This window comes from Limanda limanda, chromosome 3 (genome assembly GCF_963576545.1).
Source record: "Limanda limanda chromosome 3, fLimLim1.1, whole genome shotgun sequence".
In the NCBI taxonomy this organism is placed as follows: domain Eukaryota; kingdom Metazoa; phylum Chordata; class Actinopteri; order Pleuronectiformes; family Pleuronectidae; genus Limanda; species Limanda limanda.
The window spans coordinates 32988856-33014337 of record NC_083638.1 but is presented as its reverse complement, the minus strand read 5'-3'; the positions used below and the strand labels follow the sequence as shown (position 1 = coordinate 33014337).

General features: G+C 40.1%; 1 protein-coding gene across 1 annotated transcript; it reads right to left on the bottom strand.

Annotated features, from left to right (window-relative positions):
- Positions 1 to 1527: 1527 nt before the first annotated feature.
- Positions 1528 to 24476, bottom strand: dok4 (docking protein 4). Its single transcript, XM_061068659.1, has 8 exons — positions 24067 to 24476; positions 6619 to 6726; positions 6020 to 6134; positions 5217 to 5336; positions 4652 to 4841; positions 3441 to 3579; positions 2785 to 2902; positions 1528 to 2310 (listed from the first exon to the last, which is right to left on the bottom strand). Exons 1-8 carry the CDS (start codon positions 24130 to 24132, stop codon positions 2177 to 2179), a joined length of 990 nt encoding a protein of 329 aa, XP_060924642.1. The 5' UTR covers positions 24133 to 24476; the 3' UTR covers positions 1528 to 2176.
- Positions 24477 to 25482: the final 1006 nt, after the last annotated feature.

Here is a 25482-nt window from a genome sequence, read left to right as displayed (position 1 = left end):
CCAAGTGAACGTTTGTACCAGTTTGAAGACACTGCCTAAAGCTGATCTTAAGATATCATGTTCAAGAAAAACATTACATACTTTGTGAGGCCCCCTAACCTTTGACCTGCGTTACCAAAATCAAGAGTCCCAGTTAATGTGAAAGGATTCCTTGACAGCGATCCAGAGATATCACCTTCACAAGGCTAAAAATGTGCTTTGACCTTGACCACCAAAATCGAATCAGTTTATCCTTGAGTCTAAATGAGTATTTGTACCGATTTTGAAGAAATTCCCACAAGGCATTCTTAAGATATTGCGTTCCCGAGAATGTGTTCGACAGATGTAAGAACATACGGACGGACATCCTGAAAACTTACTGCCTCCAGCCACTGGCCCTGCAGACGAGAGTGATAAATAAAAGTCAGCAGATGAACCAGGGGTGCTACAGGGTTAATCAAACCACTTTTGTTGGTGGTCAAACCTAAAGTTTCAGGAATTGTTGCTAATTCGACAAGAAAACTTTGTGTGGATAACTAAACTAAGCCTAAAACTGCAAACAGACACCAGCCTTTACCCATGTCTTTCCGAGTGCCTGATTGGTACTACTAAATTGGAAACAGCAAACCCAAGACCCACAACGTGCTTTATGACTTTCACTCCTAACTCATTAGCTGCAAAATGCATTGGGAGACCAAAAGTGGTGATGTGCAATCCAACAGTTGGGGCTATCAAAAATCATTGAACTCTCCACTTTACGCCCCTTCTTCACTTCTAACCTGTAAATAACCTAAGAAGATAACAGGATTGCGCAAACATGGCTCAACAGAAGCATGTGAAAACCAGCAAACTGAGATACCGCTAAGTCCCATCAACTGTCAGAATATCCAAAGGCATTGATCAAAATGCACACACAGGGAAATGACCAATCTTAGTGGTACACTGGGAATTCCCGATGTCAATGTTTTGGTTCAGTCCATGTGGCGCTGTTAAGGCACCATGCAGCCTGGTCCCCACAGAGTTATATTTATAGGTTGGTCTGTAAAGACATTATTATACTTCAAAAAACTAGTTACTATGATTTGTCATCCAATACATTGCTAAAATGTTTATACCTATCCTGAATGGCCATGTCCAAGACGAGATGAAAAAACTGCCTTATAGTCTCCCTTATTTTTGTGGTCTTGAAATTTTATGGACGTGATTAATCATGCAAACGAATACTGCACACTTTCTCACAAGCTCTCCTTAAAGGCATCCATGGTGTAACAATAAGTCTCAAATGGAAACTGACTAATTTTTGGATTACAATTGAGCATTTCATTCAAGAAAATTCCTAATTTCCCCCTTTAATAAGGACCAAATGATATAACTCTCTTGGAAATTTGCGAGAAAAATTATTTGCTAATTATTGGGAAATTATGACTGTGAAATTATGATTGTGACTTTTGTAATGAAGCCTTATAGTTTAAACAATAATTTATTCACACCTGTTTTCATATTTTCCTAAGAAATTGCATGTGATATACATAAGGGAAAGCTGCCAAGCAATAATAAATAATAAATATGGATCCCAGTGAAAGTTGTGATACTCAAGGGGTTGAAAATGCACATCTGTATGCATATGAAAATGACAAAAAACAGTAGAGAGTTGGGTAGGTGTCTTGATGACTATCAAACATGTGCTGATGACAGCCAAAGCTGCATCTAATGTTTGAATTACATGTATAAAATTGTATAAATTCAGTAGATAAAATTCCCCTAAAAGGGCTCATGAAGGCTTTAGAGGGACCAGTTAGAACAGGTATAAACATTCTGTCTTTAGATGTAGTTGGACAACATGCATACAGCCTAGGTGGTTTTAAAACATGCTGAGAGCATTCAGTCCGTACTTTAACTGGTAGGCAACACATGCCAATGTGAGTCTACAAAAATGTCAAATTTCTCCTGTCTGTATAGAACTGTGGGTGCTGCACCACCTTGTAGTCTTCAGCAGAGTTAACTTGACTTCTTGTGCATTCAAGACGCTCTGTTGGCCAGTGTGAGTCCTGCTGCCAACGCGTCCTGTGAGGTGCGACGTTGGGCTGCCAAACATATACAAGAGCAGACAATGTTGCTCCCTCAGTGTGTAGATTGTGTGTGAATGCATGCATGTGGTTATGTGTTTGCATGTAATTCAGCATCCACGTTGTGTGTGTCACTGTCCAGGGTAGGTGGGGTAGTGTGTGTGTACAGGTGGCTGGGACTGTTCATGTGCATTTGCCATTGGCAGCGTCGCATGGTAGTCAGAAGGCAAGCAGGTAGACAAAAGGTGGTCTTCTGATAAGTCACCTACAGACAGAGGAGAAAGACAGCTGTTAGTACAGCATAAAGACGCTTTTATGTATGTTCATGTTTATGTCTATGTGTATATTTATCTAGCTTCCCCAAGCCAGGCTAACTATTTCCCCCCCTGCTTCCAGTTTCGATGTTACCCATGCTAACAAGCTTTTCCTCAATTGCAGACAATAGACTGATGGTCAATCTGTTCATCTGATTTTCAGAAAGAAAAGCAATTTGAGAAAATATGGTATTTATTAGAGAATAGCATAGATAACATAAATTACATACAGACGTAACACACATCATTGTGATATGGAGAGTGTGACACCATGTTGGCGTGTGGAGCTAGAACTTTAGGTACACCTAAATTGAAGATGGACAAATGGAGACATGGTTGTGAACCACAGTTATGGGAAACTATAAAATGTCTACAAATGGAAAGAAAATGAACAGAAACTGTCTTAAAGCTAATGTGTATCCTACCAGAACCAGGATCCATGCTGGTCTGATTCCCAGTGATGTGGTGCCAGTAGGCGGATCGGGGCAGAATGGCAGTGGGGGTAGAGGGGTAGGAGCCAGGCTCTGAACTCTTGGACATTGACTGGGAGTCATATACACACATCATTAGGTATTTAAAAAAAGTACTTTCAAATATTATCAAGAAGGTTCAGTATTAAAAGTAACATTTCCTCACTTACAGATTCTTTTTACATCCCAGTCAGACTGTGTACTAAACTGTGTACTGTGAACTGTGGTGCTCCTGAACAGTTATGTATGAACATTTTAATGTTTTGATTTTAAATTTTCTTCATCTTATGTTGTTGCTTTGGAGGGTAATCCTTCAGGTCATGCTGGACTTACTTTTAGCTCTGTTTTGTTCTCTGTCGTCTCCTGAGAAAAATAGTTTTAGCTGTTATATATTCCCTAGCTAACTGCAAACGTTTTTAGAGGTGTATAATATCCACAGCATCATTGACTCTGTAGAGCCACATTCTAAATACATCTATTAATATTATAAATTGTTAAATACAAAGTTGACAATTGCATCCTTTGCCTCTCCATGATACATGATGATGGTTTCTGCACTGGACAATGAGAAAAAATTTGATTCTTAAACTTGAAATTAGCCATTCTCTCACCCTGCTGTTCTTCTCCATCTCTAGCAGGACCTTCTTGTGCTGCTCAGCGATGGCCAGTGTTGAGGAGTGAACCCTTAGGTAGATTTGCTCTCCCTCTCTGGTCTGGAAGGTGTAAAGGCCTTCACCACTGTCACACATCCTACACACAAAACAGCACACAAGTCCATGTGAAGCTAGTGCATAGAACTAGCACAAGCTGCCATATTGACCAGCAAAGTATCATGGAGGATTGTACTCTGCAGTGTGGAGAGCTGCAGTAACGTCTACCTCACTGCCTTTATGGTTCCCACTAACCTAATTGCCACTAATAGAATCTGTTGAGTGTGGGATTTCAGGGAGGGGTTCATCAATTCATCTAAAAGCTGCTTCATCGTGACAGGAACACACATTCGATGGTAACAGGGAATCATGGTCTATATTCCAGTGTCCAAAAACAATGTAAAAATGAGCGTGGAACTGAAGCCTCACTGGATTTATGTGAGCTGATATAACACGGCAGGTGCTGGTCAGTAGATATAATCCAATCTAGAGCTTGTATTTGGGCAATTTTCATCCTCTTGTCTACACCATGAATAATTACAGCCACAGATTTTCTTTGGTTTCCCTCTAATCTTCAAATGTATCTTTTCTCCACATTAAGGCCTGGCTGTCATGCTTTTTAATGAGCTCACTTTGAACTTTTGTTGGAAAATGAATTAAGTCAACAATAATTTAGCCACTTGTTTGTTCAACAACATGCAGACACCAACATACAGGTGTATTTGGGAATCTGGAAAGAAGTGGAGCCTCTGAGTGACTCTGATCTGACAATTCAATGTTGTGTCAATCACATCCTGTCAACCATAAATGAGTTCAAATATCTGTTTCTATTAGGTTTTTGATAATGCACTCTGTTCATACTGTGGGCCTCATCACAAATGTTTGCATAATGAAATGCAAACTGGCTATAAACTAGCTGTAAATAAATTGATTAGAAATTAGACTTGATGCAGTACAAAACAGTCACAGCCAGAGGGCTCTCTTGCTATTTGGTCTCGCCTCTCTCCCTCTGACACACATACACACACACACACATTCAATCATAGCTCATCAGGTTTTATCAAAGACAAAGAGATAAGATCTGGCCCAGCATTTATTCATCATTTCATCTTTTCAACCAATCTCTTCATGGGGCTCGGCCTAACACATCTCCACTCTATTCCAAGCCTCACCGTCCGGCTTCGAAGGTGAAGCGGGTCGCGTCGCGTCCATAGCGCCGCAGGGAGCAGAGGGGCCAGGTGACTAGCTTTGTGCGAGGGTTGTGAATGTCCCAAAGGTAAATGTTCTCATGGGTGATCTGCATCATGCACTCGCCATAGATGTCCAGGTTGGGACAGGGGAGAAGGAACACGTTGAAACGCTCTTAGGAGACACAGAATGACAGGAACAATGTAAAGAACATTGATGCTTGAGTTGCTTCAAAAATCTAAAATAAATTAAATATTAAGAGAGAACAACTATCCAGCCTTCTTTGCTCTGCCTTTTATTGCTACTTGTCATTGATATTATCTTGAATTTGATAGGTAGAAACAACAAAAGTCCAAATGAAAGCATTGTATTACATTGTAAGGGGAAGGATGTGTAAATAGGCAACGGTAAGTATCAGTGCTTATCATATTATTCACCAAGCAAACAACAATGAAAATAAACAAATTTATCATCCAGACTTATGTGGCTCATGGGGGCTAATAGGATATGTTGTGTATGTGTGTGTGCGTGAGTGAGAAGGAGAATTACCTGTGTGTTCACATTGTACGCCAGCAGCCAGCAGGTCAGGCTCTCCCATACTGATGTCACTGGGCCGCATGCCAAGACACTCAATTGACAGCGTCTTGAACCAATCTTCTGCCTCCAGCTCTGTAGAAACACACACACACACACACACATAACACACACACACAGCAGGAGATAAATTACATAAATAATGTGGCAACAAATAAAGATGTATTACCACCCCTTAAAATGTATGCTAGTCTGTTAATGGATAGATTACACAACAAACATACAACAGTGAGCTTTGGGAGTTCATAAGTGGACTAATTCACTTGATCTCTTAGCCCAGGTTTTCCGTCTCTTTGCTATTGGCCATATATCCTGACCCCAGATCTGTACTGCAGCCCAGTGAGGCATTAGTTGATACAAATATCTGTGTATGTCAGGCAACAACTGAGAAGAAATTGAATAACTGTACATATATGCCAAAGATATGTCTTGCAACAATGTTGTATTTTTATAGTTTCACCACCAGAGTTTATCTATCAGGTGTAGCTAAAATACCCTGCCAGTACATTATATCTAACAAGGGACCTTATCAAAAAATATTATGTTTTGTGTTGTGTTAAGACAATTATTAGACAATTAATCATCATGGATCTTTTTCCATCTTTCAAATATCAAAATCATATTAGCCTCTAGTCTTGCATCAGTCAGAGAAAACTCTTACTTAACAGTCAACTCTCCCCCTGCACCAGCAGAAAGTATCCACAATTAAACTTTGGCAGCACTTATGTTCTTTAATATTGAATGAGTGTGTACATTACCTGATTCACAAGTGAAGGTACGTGAGGTGTCGTCTGTAAACACAATAGCCACGGCCTGTCGCTTGGTATCTCGAGGCAACCGCGTGACATTCTTGACATTACTAATTTCTGTCACCTAGGCAGCAGATTGGGGATAAAACAGTTAAGGAGGCCGAGTTCAGGGCTGATTATTGTAGTTGTTTTATTACAATGATGATTGATATCTCAGCAAAATACATTTGATGTTGTATGTGTTATATCCTTGCACTGGTCGCACAGTCTCATGACATAACGTTTAGTTGTTGAAATGAAATGTTTCCACAGACTTCATGTGTCAGAGCTGGTTCAGGAAACACAAATGTTAAGGTCATCTTTGTTGTTATGTGTTGTGCTGTTCATCTTTTCTGTCCACATGTTAAGAGTGTTGAAGTGTATCTTTGACACTTTTGTACACTTCCTAAAAATACACACATTATGACATCCTTGAATGTGCTAAATGATAAAGTAAAGACAGGAGGTTGAGTAAAAGAGGTGATAATGATGAACAATGAGTAGTGTGTGTGTGTGTGTGTGTGTGTGTGTGTGTGTGTGTGTTTGTTGCCTCTCTCTCTCTCTCTCACCTTGGGACAGACTCTGATGTAGGCAGACTTCTCATCTGGGTATTTCTCCAGGCGACGAGGTCCTTTACTGGATGACTTCTTAAATACCAGCCAGCAACGCCGATAGATCTATAACACACACACACACACTCACAACTTAGATCTGCTGTGTATCTTATTTTAAATCAATTTTCAACTGTTCAACTTAATGTTTTTTTAAAATTGCAAAAACTGCACATTTCGAAATTCATGGACTGTTGTAAAACACTGTTACGGAATTTTAGTTGAATCAAGACACAAATGTTTGAAATAACCAGCATTATTCAAAATGCCTGAGGATTCATTCTGTCTGCAGAGCAATAACTTTAAGCTTACACTAACACTATGCCTGTCCTAATAAAATCATTTCCTTGTGCTTTTATGTGAGCAAACCCCACTGGAACGACAGAAGCTCTGAATTGATTCACATCAGTTTCATCTTTGAAGCTGTGAGAAGGGCGCAATTAGCACTTTCTGTTTTCCAGGTCCCTCCCACCCCCTCATCTGCCTCCTGTCTTTAACTTCACTAAGCGCTCCTCAGCTAGTTTGTTTGCTTAGAGCATATTACTTCAAACAGAATGTTGAAGCGATATGGGAAGAATAGATGAAAAGGAGGAGGGAAAAGGAGGATGGCTCCTCATCAAAACAACATTTAAACCTAGACCTCACAATATAAACAAGTTCAGTTGAGATCAAGTTGCTACATCAATATTGTCTCAATTCTGAATATCAGACGATAATTCTACTGCTTAATATGCAAGTATAATTTTAAATTTGCATATTAAAATACTCTATTACACTGTAAGAGTATGAATGCACTTAATTAACATTTACTTTGAAAGTCTGTTTTGTGGTTTGGGTTTCACCTACACGTCATTTCAACTTGGGAATGATTGTGCCAAAGACCTGCTTCTAACTAAGCCTTCAATAAGCTGATCACTGTACAAATCTTCAGGCAGTTTCCTGCACATATCACTAGTCCAATACAAATTATGAATAACACTGCCTCTCAAGTCATCTATTTATTTAACTACATGTCACTGACTTGACTTTCTTCCTAGTCCTTGTGATTTATCAATGCAGATTCACGATCATGGCTGTGGCCGCATTATGGATTGTGATCAAGGTGGCAGCTGATCATAGATTATGATTACAACTAGATCGCTTCGACATACAAAAAGCCTCACATATACCATTTTTGGCAATATCATTACAATTGACATTACTGCTCCCCTTATCTCTGTAAGACTTTAAATTTTGTATTGATACTATGAATGCATTTAACAATTTATGTTGCACACTTTTGGAAATATAGTACAACCTAGATGATTTTTACATTCACCTATTCACCCATTCACATTCATACAGGGCATCTACGCGAAGAACTTTTCTCTATGAGAAGGGGCAATTTGGGATTCTTGCCCAAGGACACTTGCATGCGGAAGACCATGATTGAACTGCCGACCTTCTGGTTAGAGAAGGACCACTCTAAGACATGAAAATTCTGAAGTTACTCTGAAGCATTATTAACATAAGACAAGCAAAGAGTCCATTACAAACAGGCAGGTTTAGAACAGGCACTGCACAGGTTAATATAATACTTCTGAAAAAAATAAGAAGTTGAGGAAGGGGCCAATGATATCAGGCATAACATGTTTACAGTTTGGCTTAAAGGGGACATATTATGTCCATGTTACCACAAGTTGGTATGGTTCCTTGGGGTCTTGATGAAATGTCTGTAACATACTTTGGTCAAAATACTACAAGGATCATTTAAAACAGCACCCTTTTTACCCTGTCTAAAACAGCCCTCCTCAGAGTGACCTGTTTTGAGTGCCTGTTCATTTAAATGCTAATGAGCCAGCTCCAACCTGCCCCCTGCTAAACGAGTAAAGCTCCATCTGTAAAGTAAAATGTTATCTGACTCAGATCTGTAGCGGAACACAGAGGTTTTTAAAGTAATGGAACATCCAGACTCTTCCCCCGTGGGACCCGGCGGGAGGGTCGGGTCAGGGGCAGCGGATCGAACGCTCCCCCACCGGCACGGCCCCAGACGTTGTTCCGTTATTGCCCTGTCTGTCCTAAGCTCCGTGGCTTCTGTGTCCGTTGTTGGTTGCTTGTGCGCCTTCATCTACCCCCTACTGAAAGGTAATGCGTGTCACGTTGGCGCGTGATCGTGATTTGAAACTTTTAATAACTATCAGGTAACTTTGTGGAAGTTTTTCTTGGCTATTGGGGCCCCAAGAAGATCTGTGCGGATCTGTGCAGCCGACCACAGCGCATCTTGAGTGCTTCATTTGCTTCATGCTGCTTGCTAGTTATTCCAGGTGAATCCGAGGTTTGCAAAAACGAAGTGCAATTTCGTATCTATAATGAGTGTAGGGGGGGGGGCAAGGCCATGTAAGAGAGACTTCCATTTCATTGTGACAAGAGAATGATACGGAAGCTCATTCACAGTCACCCAAGCAAGCGCATTTCTGACTTAGAGGAACCATAAAAAATCGCGGGAGTTGTTTTTTCCCAGAGTTTATGGGTCAGTAGACATGCCAGTTACCCAAATTAACGTGTAGAAGCACTAAAAAAAGTGGAATTTTCATAATTTATCCCCTTTAAGACACAACTAATATAAGTCAATGTTAAAGATGCTAGCTTTGATTAAATCCTAAATGAACAAAGGGTGTCTGAAGTCATTGTGAACATGACAAGGATATTTCACAGTCACCTTAAACGGATGGTTAACGAAAAATGTAAAGTCACTCATTATCAACTCACCACTATGCCAATGGAAGCGTTTGAGTCCACAAAACACTTCCGGAGTTTCAGGGGTAAACAGCGCTGCAGCCAAATCCAATATTGTTTAAGAAACTGGTGACCAATTCTTCAAACGTAATAAAACGTAATAAAACTACACAACATGCCTCCATGCTGCTCGTGTGGTGTCATCCAAGTATACGGAAGCCTCGACATCATATCCTCGGAGCCGCGTTCACCTTCGCAAACACACCGGAATTAAGCACACACTGCACACAATCTGTCGCCCAAGGGCACGTGCGGGGTGGGCATTAGCATCACTACATCCGCAAGCATCGCCGTTTTCCAGTTGTGGACATTAAGTCTTAAAACACAGTGTAAATGATTTCGAATCAAATAGGAATATCGGGCTTCTGGACACTTGCATGACATCACACGAGCGGTATGGAGGCATGTTTTTTTTCTGTTGTTTTATTTTGTATGAAATATTTATCACCAGTACTTCATTTGAGTTGGATTAATAATGGGTTATAATTGAAATAAAATAATTAAAATTCTAAAAGTCAAGAGATTCTTGAGGAGACACATGGACTTTCTGGACATGACTGGTCTGGATAATAAATCAGTTCCACCCTTTGCTTTCATTAAAGCCTCATTCCATTGTGGCCATGATAACACAAGATGTTGGAAACTTTCCACTGAGAATCTTCTCCATGTTGACATATTGACTGTATCACATCATCTCAACTGCACATTCATGCGGCCAACCTCCTGTTCTACCACATCGCAAGGGTTCTACTGGATTCACATCTACTGACTGAGGAGGTCAATGACGTTCACTGAACTCACTGTCATAAACCAGTCTGAGACTACTTTTGGAAAGCACACAAATAACAACACTAATATGCTGTGTCAAACCATGATTTAATGGTATAATGGTCCAAAGTGACACCATCATACCACTACCTTCAGCCACAGGTGATGACTGTTGAGCCCGGTCCCTTCTGGACCAGACAGCGTGTTCGTTGATTCGAGGTTCAAGTGGGAAAGGTTAATAATTTAGACAAGTTCAGTGTTCAAAAGTTTTACAGTAATACGTTTATTGTATAAGAACAATACTTACAGAGAGTCTCTGGAGTTCTCCAGGACACGTCACCAGGTCACTGGATCATGTCGAGAAGAAGCCCCCACTTTCCCAAGTCCACAGTATTTGTAAGAGACAAAGCGTGCAACACAGAGGCGGTTCTTTTCTTGAGCGCACTCAGCAATTGGCCAGATGTGAACTGTCTCTCAAAGAGCAGTTTTTTGCAAGCACATCATTGTGAGAGAAGGTCCACTCCACCAGGTGTCTCTATCAAGAAGGGAGTTTTTTACAGTGGAGAGACCAAGCAGATTAGACCTTAGAGGAGGATTTCATATGTTTTCCCCATAATAATTCATGAAATGGTTCTTTGTTTTAGTCCGGGCACATCCTCTCTCCTTCCTGAGAATCCGTGCTTTCATTATCTCAAATCTCAAGATGAATTTCCTTCTCACGCTTTCCCCAAGTTGCACTTTGCAGTCAGTTTGACACTCAGATGGTTGCGCTCTGTGTTTGACCCTGTATTTGAGTCCAGAAATTATACATTACTCCAGATGAAAGAAACAGTTGTAATATTGTTAATTCTATAGACTACACAGCTAATATTGATTCATAGGATATAAATGTAGGTAAAATATAGTAAAATATATTCATAAGATAGAGAACAAAACATAGATATCTCAACATGACACAAGGCTGTAGTCTATGCTGTTGACTTCAGATTGTGACTCAACTGGAACTCCTGACCTGTGTTTGCAGTATTTGATTCAATGTTCAGCTAGCACATGATGGATCATTGGATAAGTGCACTAATAAGCAAGTGTTTGTGTTTGCTCATGATAATTACTTTTATTGATGTCATTCTGACTTTGGATTTCTTGCATTATGAGATCGCTAAATTGTTAGCCTCTGTGGCCTCTAAAGATAGCGTCCACGTTGCTGTTACCCAGCGATGATGTCTTCATTACTTAACCAGTGGAATGCCAAGTATACCATATGTGTGACCTTCAACATCGTAATAATTCTCTGTCAAATTTTTAAACTTTCTAAACAGGTCAACTGACACTAAGCAATAACTGTGTTGTTGTTTGACATTGATTTCGGCATTTAGACTACCAATCTTAAATCCAAAGATGCCATTTCTGCATTGAGAGCTGGATTTAATAAAATAAAATAAACATACCGTTTTATCTACAGTTATTGATAATACACCACTGTTCACACACATACACACACTTTAACGTGTGGTCAGATACTTCATACCATGTCCTTTGAGCATTAACTACACACACACACACACACACACACAAGGCAGAGGCCCAACATCTTCAGGGAGGTGAGGCAGATACGAACAGACCTCCCTCCCTCACACACACACACAGTGGACAGATTAGACTAGAGGTTTTCATGCCTTTCTCACAGTTTTCCATGAATCACTTCATTATATTAATTTCTAAAACGTCCTCTCTCCTGTTAAATTATCAGTCTTAGAATGCTTTGAGGCCGGGACACTATGACCTCACTTCACTTCACTTCACACACACATAAAATAAGCACACACACCGAGGCAATATGCTTATGAACTCTAGTAACCGCGACTCAGCGTGCACGTCATCCCGCAACGCCAGGAGGACGACCCGACGAGATCCGACCAATCCCAATCCAAGAAGAACCTCTGTCATGCCCAGTATCAATATATAAGCTTTGTGCGTACTCTGCCTCAGCGCCATTTTTCCTGACCAGGATCAGTGGACCATGCATGATCATTTGCTAGACACCGCAGTTTCCTGACCTGTGACCTCTGAATAAACCTGCTTAATTTTAACTTGAGAACGACGCCTCCTGCCTTTGATTTCCACCCGCAACAAAATGGTAGCAGAGGGGATGGTTTTAGACGATTCAAAGAGCTGAGTGGAAACAACCAGTCGGGGAGGAGGCCGTCTCTCAGACGGGAAAGAACCGTCCTGAAGTGACTTGTCTCTCCTTGGGAAACTGATCAAAGCAGCGCTGTAATACTAAAAGGTAAGCAGTGCCTATTTAATTGAAATCTGCATATTGTCATGATAGAGAAAACCTAAATTTTTGATCAGAAGTCCTGAGGGTGAGTACAAGTTACATATGATAGATTTAACAAAGTAATTAAATGGTCTGAAACTGCTGTGTATTGTGCAAATTGTGTTTTTTTATTTTAATAACGAAGTGCCGGCAGCTTACACTGTAAAATAGGTCTAAATGAGTTGGTGTAGGTAGTAGCTGAGGAAAAAGTCTCCCACTTAAAAAGAACCCGAGTTAAAATTCAACCAGGCGCCCATCGGAAAATTGCTCCGCGACGGCGGTTGATGGGTGAGTTGGCGTGAAGACGCACACTGTAAAAACAAAAACCCTGATCTGCAGGTTGGTGTGTGAGTATTAGCTACGAATTTAACTCAAATTCGATCTCCCACCCAAAAAAGAAAAGGGTTAAAATTCATCCAGGCGCCCATCGGAAAATTGCTCCGCGACAGCGGTTGATGGAGGGGTTGGCGTGAAGAAGCACACTGTAAAACAAAAGGCCTGAGTACACAGGTTGGTGTGGGGGTAGTAGCTAGGAATTTAACCCACATCTTAGAAGATGATAGAGGGAAATGGAAAGACCTAGCAATTGGATTACTAAAGTAGAATCAGATGAAGAAAAAAAAAAAAAGAAAGAATACCCAGGGATGGAGGTCACGTGCCACCCCTGGATGTTTTTGAGATTGAAATGTCAAGTTATATGAAGATTCTAACTGCTCTTACTGCAGCTCTCTCCAATCAGGTCTCCAGGGCCCTGGCGACTGATCCGGAGGAAGCTGCAGAACCGAAGGTAAAAGTTGGTGACTGGGTAAGAGTGAAGGTTCACAAGAGAAAGTGGCCAGAACCCAGGTGGACTGGACCGTACGAAGTGAAGGAGGTTACTTCACACTCGGCCCAGGTCAAAGGTAAATCAGGCGCACCTTGGCACCACCTGACACATTGTACCCCAGCACCTTCACCTTCCCGCTCATTGGCTGAAATAAGAACTGATTTGAATAATGCAACAGGAGCTTTACAAACCAGACACACCATTGTTTCAATTGGGCACAAATAACGGAAGGATGTTACGAATAAGGATTTGAAAGAGGAAATTACTTATATAAAAATTATTATACTACTATTGATTATATAATATAGAGAGGATGTGAAGTAACAAGTATGAATGGAAGTGTGTGGCTGTTGGACTGAGTGACTGGTAGAAAACGTTGGGGCGCGGCCCGTTGTATCTCAAAAGAGGGAGTGCGGTCTCTGCCCGTAATTTAAAAAACGTGGCAGAGAGCACGCTTGGCTGTGAATGTTCGTGTGCTTGTGTGCAGGGAGAACTCCCAGATGTGTGTGGGAGTAGGAGTGTTTGTGTGTGTAACGGGAGAGAGTAAAAAGTGTGTCAAGGTCGAACGAATGAGAGACAGAATAGAAAAAATAGGAATTAGACTATAGAGGTGATATATGCGCTTGCCATCTGATATATGTTGTATGTATGGGTAAATGTGTTTAGGACTTGCCAAAGAAAGATTAAGACTTGCACAGCAGAGGATGAAAAGGGGGAGGGCCAGAAGCCTTACAGCTAACAACTGGCGTTAAGATCACAAAGAGGCTTGGTTGTTTGTTTCTATGTTATTTGTTTGTTTGTTTGTTTTTAATATTGCTTCATTCAGAAGTAATGAATTCCAGAGGGAATTGTTAAAATTACACTTTTTGGCACAAATTTGTTCTTTCAGATATTTCCAAAATATATCTTATCCATTAGAGGAAAGGAGAAAGGTTCTGGCCTCCAAAGTTCTATATAAAACCCAATCATTTGATCTTATTTTATTTATTACCTGACACAGGAGGGATAATAGTAGACACCAGTTTAATACTTCACAAGTTATTAATTTGATTCGTAATATAAATTCAAGGATGAGTGATTAACAAAATCACATTAAGGTGTCTTTTTAAAGCCCATCTCTAAGTACAGTTAATGTGCAATGTTTTTTCTTTTCTTTCTGTTTTTATTTAATTTTTGAGCCATCTTACAAAAGTTTCATCCTCAGCTGTTGGTTTGTGAGAATAAATGTGATAACAATGTTTTTTGTTTTTTTTTTTAGTCTGGAGAAGTTGAAATGCTGTTTTACTTACTTTTATATCAAGCTGAAAATCATTTATGTGCTTTATTCCACATTTAAATCATCCATTTAAAATTTAATAGTCAAGACATGTTAAATCTATTTACAGTTGGATTTTAAACTAGAAGTTTGATTCAACCCCATGTAACTCTTGAGAGTCCTAAAAATAAATATGTTTCACCATTGGGAAGACGAATAAATTAAAATCCAGTTAAAGGTCAGAGGTCAAATACAATTTAACTCATAGCGTGTTTCATCTTAAATGAAAAGCACAAGCCATAATACAAGCCCCTCTGTTTACACAGTTTATAGAATGTCATATCTTTAATTGTATTTAATTTATTTTGGACCCTTTAATTTTTTAATTCAGGGAAGAAGATTTTTGTTTTGTTTTATACATTATCTTAACATCTAAGGCTCTTAATTTGAAAGGTGTTGTTAAGCTCCAATTATTGATTTTTATTTCATCATGAAGAAAATATTGGCAGAATAACTTTTAAATTGTTTTGATCTGTTTCAGCTGTCAACTCTGTCCTTTGTATGTGATTCCTGTTTTATCACAGGACAGTTTGAATTTTGGAAAATGGTTTGAACTCAAATACTCAAACGCTGTCATATCTGCTGCTTATGAAAATTCAACTTGTTTAACCTTTTATTTTAATGTCCACTGATTTGGCCGACCACACCTCAAAAGTTTATGAAATTGTTGAATACCAAAAGAGGGTATGTGTGTTTTGATTCGATTATTTAGTTTGTTTCTTTTCTTTTATAAGCTTATATAATCTACTTTAATCTCAATTACGCATCGCAGTAAATTAATCACTTTTCTGTTTGTTTTCCTTTCAAACTCTGGAATCTGGGCTTCATGATTTCAAGGCCAACTCCCATCCGGTGTTAACTCCACCTCCTCCATCACGACCGACTGTACGCCCTGCGCCTGGCTTGGCACAGTGCAAGCTGAAGCACATGGCCAGTAGGCGAGTATTAATTCCACGAAAGGATCTTTACAAGGCTAAGATCCAGCTCTACGCACCATGACATGACATGGCTGTAGACTCTGCTCTGATGAAGGAAAACGTGCCTCACCCCCAGCTGTTCTGTGGATGCTGAACTGGGGATGGGTGCTGTGGATGCTGTGGATGCTGAAGGGGAAACTGATGCTGTGAAGCTGAAGCTAAGGACGATGACGCGACGATGAGGATGAGGGGGGGGATGGGTTTGCACTGGATGGGATAAAGGTTGAGGGGTACATGAACTCGCCAGTAAGTGGTCACACCCTAAAGGGGGATTAAGAGAGAGTCTGGAGGGATTTCAAACTTTTAACTATAGTCTGTGTCTGAACTCTAAAGCAACAAAGATAGGAAAAGTTTTAGCTAGATATTATACTTCATACAAATGATTTCAATAACTGTTGCTGCTTAGTGTTAATAATTAATCTTTCACCTGTTCTCACTTCTCGTTCTGTATTAAAGCAAAATTTCCTTAGCTGCATTAGACATCAAACAGAGTTCCAGGAGCTGCCTCTCCTGAGGCAAAGTCAGTGTGACATTGTTTGGGTTCAGTTTGTTCCGAATGTTTACAGTCAGGTATGTTTTGAGATTTTGTATTGCTGTGATTCTTTTAATCACAGCGTGCACGTCATCACGCAATGCCAGGAGGACGACCCGACGAGATCCGACCAATCCCAATCCAAGAAGAACCTCTGTCATGCCCAGTATCTATATATAAGCTTTGTGCGTACTCTGCCTCAGCGCCATTTTTCCTGACCAGGATCAGTGGACCATGCATGATCATTTACTAGACACTGCAGTTTCCTGACCTGTGACCTCTGAATAAACCTGCTTAATTTTAACTTGAGAACGACGCCTCCTGCCTTTGATTTCTACCTGCAACACAGTCTATGATTATAACCTGTAATTGCAAACACAAAGAGGGAGAGAGGGCGGGGCAAGCAGATATACAGTACTGTAGTATATAGTGAAAAATAATGAAGCTACAAGGAAGAAGACAAATGGATGAGAAGTAAGACAATGTTCAAGAAGAATAGAGGACAGGAACATAAATCAGCCCCGTATTTTCAGTTTATAACACAAGGCTGTAGTCTATGCTGTTGACTTCAGATTGTGACTCTACTGGAACTCCTGACCTGTGTTTGCAGTATTTGATTCAATGTTCAGCTGGCACATGATGGATCATTGGATAAGTGCACTAATAAGCAAGTGTTTGTGTTTGCTCATGATAATTACTTTTATTGATGTCATTCTGACTTTGGATTTCTTGCATTATGAGATCGCTTAATTGTTAGCCTCTGTGGCCTCTAAACACAGTAGAATAGGAGTTCAATAGGAGATTAAAGCATTTAACAAATGTTAAAAAGTAATAATTTTACACTAATTGGTATCTTGCCTAGTGACATGCTGACAGAGGGACCTATGTTAGCCACAGCACCTACTGTATGTCAGCTGAAACCTTGTTGATGAAAATATTCCTGTGTCTGAGACTGGAATAAAACATTCCCTGTCTGCCAATTAAAATGAGACTTTATGTCAAACAAATATAACACAAGCTTTTCCTCCGCTGGTTCCTCTGCTCTAAAATAAGAGTTAGTGTTTAAATAAAGTTTAATGTTATGTTATGTTTATTTTAGCCAAGTATTAGCACTGCTGAAACTACCCAGTGTAGGCAGTATGTGTTGCAGGTCACATGACACACAATGACCCCAAAAACATTTTTATACAGTATATTTCATCATTAATAAGCTGGAACAGCAACAAAATTACTGAACATTTTCAAAAAGTTGCCAGGAGGTGTGTCTGCTCTGCACAAGCAAAGTAGAAATAGGATTTTACTTTTGTTTTAATGCTATGAGAACAACTAAAATAACAGCAATGGCTTTAAAACATATATGAAAATGTATATGCATGTAATGCGAACCAATGATATTTCCCATCTTGCACTCAAAGACAACCATTTAGTGGCCTCATTCTGAATCACAATCTTATTGTGACAGTTTCCTGAGCATGTGCACTGCAGTCTGCCCTACTGTTGTACTGCTTGCTTTTACACTCATCAGTGGGCGCCTTCACTACTGACCACTGACAACTGCAGAATGTCACTCACTTCTGATAACATACCATCATCTGGTGCTTCTATACAGTAGTTTTTGAAGCAGACAAAATAATCTTGCTCCTCTTCAGCACCGTGCCTGCCAATCATACAGACCAGGGTTGAATCCCTAGACAATGACACAAGCTGTACAAACAAATGTGACCTAGGCCTATCGGATTAGATACATCTTTTCTCAGCAGGACAATCAGCTTAGAGCACGGCAGATCGATGGATGTGCTTTTGAAGAGCCTCTGGGAGTGTTGTGCTCCTTGATTCCCAATTTCCAGGCATCATTAACCTTTGGGCATTCACGCCGGCTGCACTGTCCCAACACCTCCACACTAATGGCAGCGTATGATTCCTTTCAGCAACAGTGGCTCTGTAGTATTACAGCAGCTATTTTGGGCAATGACTTTGGCTAGTTTCCTTGTCTCAATACGGCAAGGTCAGCACTAACAGCTACCAAGATAACTTTTTTAAGTGATCATCTGGGTTTGTTTCTCATCAAAGTAGAGGTGTAACACAAGCAAAAGTAATTTCAATGTGTCCTATAATTTTCCTTCATGTGATGGTGTAACAATGCCTTCTTGGCAGAAGTATCACCAGTCTGCACAGGACAATAAAGAAAGTGCTGATCAGTGAGAGATGCTAAGCTGGTAATCACTGCCCAGCCACACTATGGGGACTTGACCTTTTTTGAAGTAAGACAATTTTAAACTGAAGACAAGTTAGAGTGAGGTTGGTTTCAGGCTAAAGTTATGGTTAGGTTAGAGGAAGTGAATGGGAGTTGTAATGTCCTCTGAAGTCATGGAAAAGTGTGTGTGTATATGTGTATGCACATGTGTACACACTGAAGAGAAAAGACAAGAGTAATTCCATTACCTACCAAAGTCAACAGGGCAGTCACAAATGCACATATTGCACATGCACTGAAAAACTGAGCTGGATGCATGTTCACTGTATATATATACAATTTTCATTATTGTGAAGTGGTAACACACACACCGCATGTCTTTTTCATATTGTTCAATCAAATACAAATGGGGGAAATTTCCACAATAAGACCATATACTTAGTAGGGTCAGGAACCTCAATTCCGTGACCATTCTCTGGCTAATATTTTTGATGACTGATTTGACATCTATACACCATTTATACAAAATTTAGCCCCCATGTCCATAGCAAAAATGTCGGCATATTTCGATAGAGGGCAGAATCAAAAATGGCAGCCACCACCATCTTGTAAGAGTAACTTTTTTACCAGAGCACCTAGCATAATGTATGAATACACTTTTTGTGGTAAATGGGACATAAGGATTGTGATTCTGACATCATTTGCCATTTAGACATCATCTTGACCCCGAAATCCAAGATGGCCACCATCTGGTAGAGTGAAAATGTAATTTTTGATACCCAAATTAACTTTTTAACCAGAGCACCTAGAATAATGTATGAGGACACTTTTTGTGGTAAATTGACCATAAAGACTGTGATTCTGACATCATTTTGACATCAAGACATCCTGTTGACCCAAAAATCCAAGATGGCCACCATCCGGGAGAGCAAAAATGTAAAGTTTAATACACAAATCAGCCCCCAGGTCTCCAGGAGATGGGTGATGTATGGCCTTTATACATTACTTATGTATAAAGGCCATACATCATCAGCCATACACCTTTGGTTTTCAGTAATGTGGATGTTGGGACTCTCAGGCTGAAAAGGGTTGAAAACATGAAGGCAATCAAATTTTTTAATTTACCAACAATCAAGGTATTGGAAATGTTAATAAGTTGCCTCCAGGGCTTCTAAATTCAAGCAATGTCCAAATGTTACCAAAGCAGGCCAAGGACATGATGGAAGGAGGCTTTTGGATGCTGCGGGTGGAGTTGGGGGATGTAGCTAAAACTAATAACATCTAGCTGATTAGGGAAGCTTGTTATCGATGTGACCAGGAGGTGGAAAATTGGCTGAAATAGACAAAGATACAGATGTTATCACGTTGGCTTTCCAATTTGTTTGTAACTGGGAGATATTGCAGTTGCCATTTTCCCCACTCCCGAACCCCATTAGATAAGAAGTGACAAGACCAAAACAATAATACCAATACATTGATTCATTTAGTTAAATTCTGATTAGTAAAGAAAACCAAAAATAATTTTAGGCTTTATTAACTTTGCTAGTGTAAAGCCAGTGAGGAGATTTTCCATGGCAGCTGCATTAGAAAGAAGACAAACTACTGCTTCACGCTACATATCATAACATATGGCACAGGAGGAATATGGGTTACCAGAGCAAATGAAAAGGGCAAAGAGTCCAAGACAGATTACAGTGACAGAATGTAGAGGAAGGACACAGATAATGAGGCAGAAAAGGAAGGAGGAGATGTGAAGACTCAGTGCTCCGGGCAAAAAAAACACAGAGGAAGACAGAGAAGACACAAAGCAATTAAATGACAGCGGTATTGTGTGTGTGTGAGTGAGGAAAACAGGGGCGAAAAGTTAAGCAGTTAGTGTTCAAAGACAGGGGGAGACAATCAAACAGACAGAGAAAAGCTGTAAAGAGCAAATGTGCTTTTGTCCAGTGACTCTGACATTGTATTTTATGTGAATATCTTTCCAAATAAATCTGAGCCTGGAATGGCCAATATCTAGCCTGACGTTGTCATACTCATAATTCTAGTCAGAATATGAGTCTTATACTGCTCCATTGGGCTGTGATTATAGGGTGTGTTTCAACCGAACCAGGATAAAAAATGCCTCTTCACTCAATTGGATAGACCTACAACCAATCAGAGCAACGTAGTATGTGACGTATGTTAAGCGACGCAAAGTTGTTGTCAACAGAAGTCAACTGCACGCACGCTGGAAGAAGTAGAAGAAGAAGATGAGTAAAAACGATTTTTGTCGGTGTTGTAAAAAGAATTTGAGGATACATGGAGAACTTGCCAGCACGATCAGCATTATTGAGAGAAACAGTAAAGGTGAATGCACGTACGAACAAGTTCTCCGTTTAGGATTACAACTCCACAACACATCAAACAATTCGTATCGCATTTGTCGGTCCTGTAAGAACTTAATAACACGGTTGGAACGTGACATTCCCGTGTTTAAAAAATGGACAGACGACGAAGGAGACCAGGCTGAAGAAGCTTGTTCATCTGAGGCATCAGAGAAAAGAGACCGGGGCCTACTCCCTCCAAGACGCCCAGGGCTCTGAAGAAGTACAAAAACGCGAAGAAGCATTACAGAGGTAAGCTTGTTGTTGAAAACAAATTCAACCCAAGCGCCCTTTGGTGACGTGGTTGATTACATTACTGTTGATCATCTGTCCATCATCGTATAAAGCCCGCCCTGACAATTTGATTGGTCCGAACAGCTTTTGTTCGGGCATAGTTTCTCCCCAACGGAGCAATGGCAGACTGATCTTCCCAACCTCAAATGTTGTGGGCGGGGCTAAATTCGTCTGGCTTCGGCTGTCTTCATGTTAGTATAACCCTATGTTTGTAGCATCCCTCCAATTCTTTTTCACAGGTTCAAAAAGGGCGGCTGTGGCTGAGGGGTAGAGTGGTCGTCATCCAACCTGAAGGTCGGCAGTTCGATCCCCAGTCTGACCCATCTGCATGCCGAAGTGTCCTTGGGCAAGATGATGAACCCTGAATGGCCCCCCATAGAATAACAAAGTGCTGCGAATAGATGCACTGTATGAATGGGTGAATGTAAAATTGTACTGTAAAGCGCTTTGAGTAGTAATCAAGACTAGAAAAGCCCTATATAAATACAAAACCATTACCAAAACCATTACCAAATACGTATCTATATTTAGCTAAATGCCATCTTAGGAACAAGACAATAATGGACAAAAGAAGACATATCCTCCATCCCTCAACTTCAGAGAGTGAAGCCCTGCCCTCACAAGACCTCAGCTGGGAAATAATCAGCATTGACTCTGCTGTCCAACCATCTTTATATCAAAGCTTGCTTCTTTTATACAAAGCACAAGGATCCAGCACAGCTGTGTGTCAGCAGCTGAAGAATAAGGATCCAGCTGGGCGGACACATTTTTTTAATTCAAAGTTAAGACAGGGACTCCAAGGCGAGAAAATGACAATTTCACAAACAAGTAATCTGATATTACCCAGATTATTGATGAAATTACTGCAATTTTCTCATAATCTCTGACCTCACTACAAGTATCAGAAAAATCTAAATTCTGACTTGATAATGGCACTACTGGAGGCACAAAAATTTTAAAGTCAAGGGATTACCATTACCGTCATTAGCATAAACTGGGGTACATGTCAGTCAGCTCAACGTGGTGTGAAGAGAGATCAGTTAACAGAATTCACAATAACAAGATTATCACAGGAAATTATTAGAGATTATCTATAGAAAGTTTGAACAATTGTTTGGGTGATTTATCTATTGTTGGCATATTAATTGTGCACAAAATAGTACAAAACACTAATACCTAATATAAATTTGCAGAAAAAAATGATCTCATAGATCTAGGAGCGATCATACCCATTTTCACACAAATACATTAATTTCAGTTAAATTCAGTTGTAGTAGAGGCATTACATTCCACATGTATTTTTTTTTTTGCCCTGTAGTAGTTTCAAGTCTCCATGTATGTCAAGCAGTGAAAATCAAGAACCTCCTTTCCCCCTGGTGATATTTGTTGTATAAGCCATTACCTGATCTAGAACATAGCAACAACAAACTTCTTTTGGCAATGACCTAAGCACTGAGTTCTCACTGGAATAGGAATTTCATCAGTCTCCTCAGAGAGCGTAGTGTCATTCATATGACTATGCGGGTGAGTGATAGAGGAGCTGGTGAACACAATCTGACTTTCATTTCTATGATATAAGGAAGCTAATGCAAAGTTCAAAGACAGCCACAGCCTACACAGTCTGAAAGTGACTCACCTTCACCGTTCTATACGGACCCAGACCTGTTATTGGATTTTGACAGAGCATTTCTATTTTAACCTGCGCAACGTTTTCGTCTTTACGGTGGTAAATCCTGACAAGTCAAGAGAAAGTGGGGAACAAAAAGATAAGGAATGTCAAGCTGTTTAATTGTAAATATTTGTTGAGATTGTTTTAAATGTGAAATGTAGTTAAGAAAAAGAAGAAAAGGGGAAACTCAAACTACATATTTTTACTTGCATTTAAAAAACGAATTGTTAGATAAATAGATTAATGGAAAAAATAATAATTACATTAATCGATAAAACATTTTTTTTTGTAGGTGCAGCCCTATTATCAATATAAAAAAGTTATAAACATATAATATTGAGTAGAAAATATATAAATTACATATTACAACACACACTTCCTATTAGTGGTTTCCAGTCATGCAGCTATTTGGTTAAGCAGTGGCAATTCATAATAATAAAAACCGGCTGGCAAGCGGTTCAAAGTACTTGATCGATCCAAGAGTCTGCATGTCAATGCAGTCACAACTCAATTATTTTGGTGAACTTTACTGCCCCCACTGACAATTCCACATTTCAGAACCATCGGTTGACTTAAGAATATAATTAACATTACATACATTGGTCCTCCGTAAATATTAATGCAATATATAACCCACAGAAACTCAAACTGTGCATCTGCTTTACATCACACATTTTGAAAGTTTTGTACTGTACAGTAAGAGATTTCAATCAAAAAATCATACACTGAAACAGTGGGCTTAGCATCCTTAAAATAAGAATTAAACAGGATAAGACATGTTAGTCGCTTTGGTCGCCATGAAAACATACACATATGAAATAGCAATGTAAGTGAAGCAATCCCACCTGTCATCTCGCCCAGCTTGTGGAAGCGTATTTAAGAAAACTGTATTTCAGTCAGACAACTCACGTTCAAACATTTATTGCAGCGGTAGAACAGGTTTAGTATTAGGCATCTAGGCTCCAACTTAATCACTCCCCCATATGATTGCACAGCAGTGATGGGAGTTATAAGCATATACTTATTTCCCCCGTTGGAGCCTGCAGGTGGATGCTTGGGTGGTGGAGGGACTGAAGCAACTGGTAGCAATACTGCAGCAGCAGGGCAAGCAAAGGGGATGATGGAAATTTTCTCTCTGCTTAAATAGACCACCTGATAAGGTGGGTGGGTATTATAGATGGTTGCGAAGAGTGAGGTATGTCACATGATGTATGTCACATGATCAGAGCAGGGCAGCTTGAGTTGGCTGCCTGAACTAGCTCACAGGCGTTTCCTGATCAGGTTTCACAGTGTGAAGTCAGGATTGTTTTTTGTGATGTAAGTGATAAATCATCAATGGAGAAAACACACTCACTTTATGAACACACACTCACCCCCAATTTGCGGCTGCGCATGCGCACGTAGCCTTGCTTGACAATGTCGTTGAAGTTGGAAGCCATCTTCGGTGGGTGGGTAACCAGCTGGCTGTCGCTTTGGAGACCATCCAGATGTTTTTTTCCTCCCTCAACCAGACTCTTGCTTTTCCTTTCTATCCTTCCAAAGCTTCCAGCTCCTTTGTCCTTGATGGCTTCCTTTCTCTCACTTTTAATCTGTTTACTTGATGTGGATTTCCTCCTTAGAAGTTTTTCTGTTTCTATCTTTCCTCTTTCATAAAGCTCATCACATTTCCCTCCCTCCTCTTACTGATCCTTCTGTTTCCATTTGTTCTCCTCTGTTGAACTTTTAAGTCTCCTCCTTTCTCCTTCCTTTTGTGCGTTCATCCTTTAGTGCATCCTCCTTTGAGATATTCTTCATCAGACGGGTCTTCCCTCATCTTCCTGGTAGGTATTTCTAAGAAACGGACAATGATATATACATATTTCTGTTATTGAGAAGCAAGAAGCACAACATTATCAACCATAATTCATGCTGGTGCCACAAACTGTTGAAGGCAATTATGCAGGATGGCTGCTTGTGACATGTTGCACTGTTTGTCTTTCTTTGTTTGAGTCTGTGTAAATACATAACGTTTTTTATATATATATATATTTATGTGTGTGTGTGTGTCCGCCCGGCCGCCCATCTATTAGAGCAGTGGTTCCCAAACTTTGTACAGTCCCGTACCCCTTTAGACATTCAATCTCCAGCTACGTATCCCCCCGGGGTTTTTTTCTCTGCCGCCGCCACGCGACCCCGCCCTGGACGGTGTTCCGACTTGAGAAACAAACTGAACCTCTTCGAGTACCCCAGTTTGGGAACCGATGTATTAGAGCAGGGGTGTCAAACTCATTTTAGTTATGGGGCCACATACTGCCCACTTTGATCTCAAGTGGGCCAGACCAGTAAAATCATAGCATAATAGCGTTATTTTTCACCGTCACCATAAATTTCCATTTCAAACCCACTAATATCTTCATCCTTTGCTCTTAACAAGCATTGTTGCACTGCTGCTGGAGAGAAGAGGTTGCAGACAGCTGTGTTGGTGATCCTCATTTGTCGTCATTTGCTAAAGATGCATGTACCATTTATATAATGGCAACATTCAAACAGCTCTGTTTAATGTAGATGTCACTCAGAAGCTGATGCAGCCTTTCATCCCTTTCAGATGACATGCTTTGGCTCTCTAAATTACTGTCCATATTGATGATGTATTAAAAAAGAGGTGAACTGTTGTGTCACCTGAAAGTTATTATCTTTTGCTTGAGGAAATCTACGCATACAGAATGTAGGTAAGGTAATATTACTAACGTACATCGCAGTACTAAAGATAAAGTGTGTTGTATGCCGCTGTGATGTTAGTCCCTTAAAGG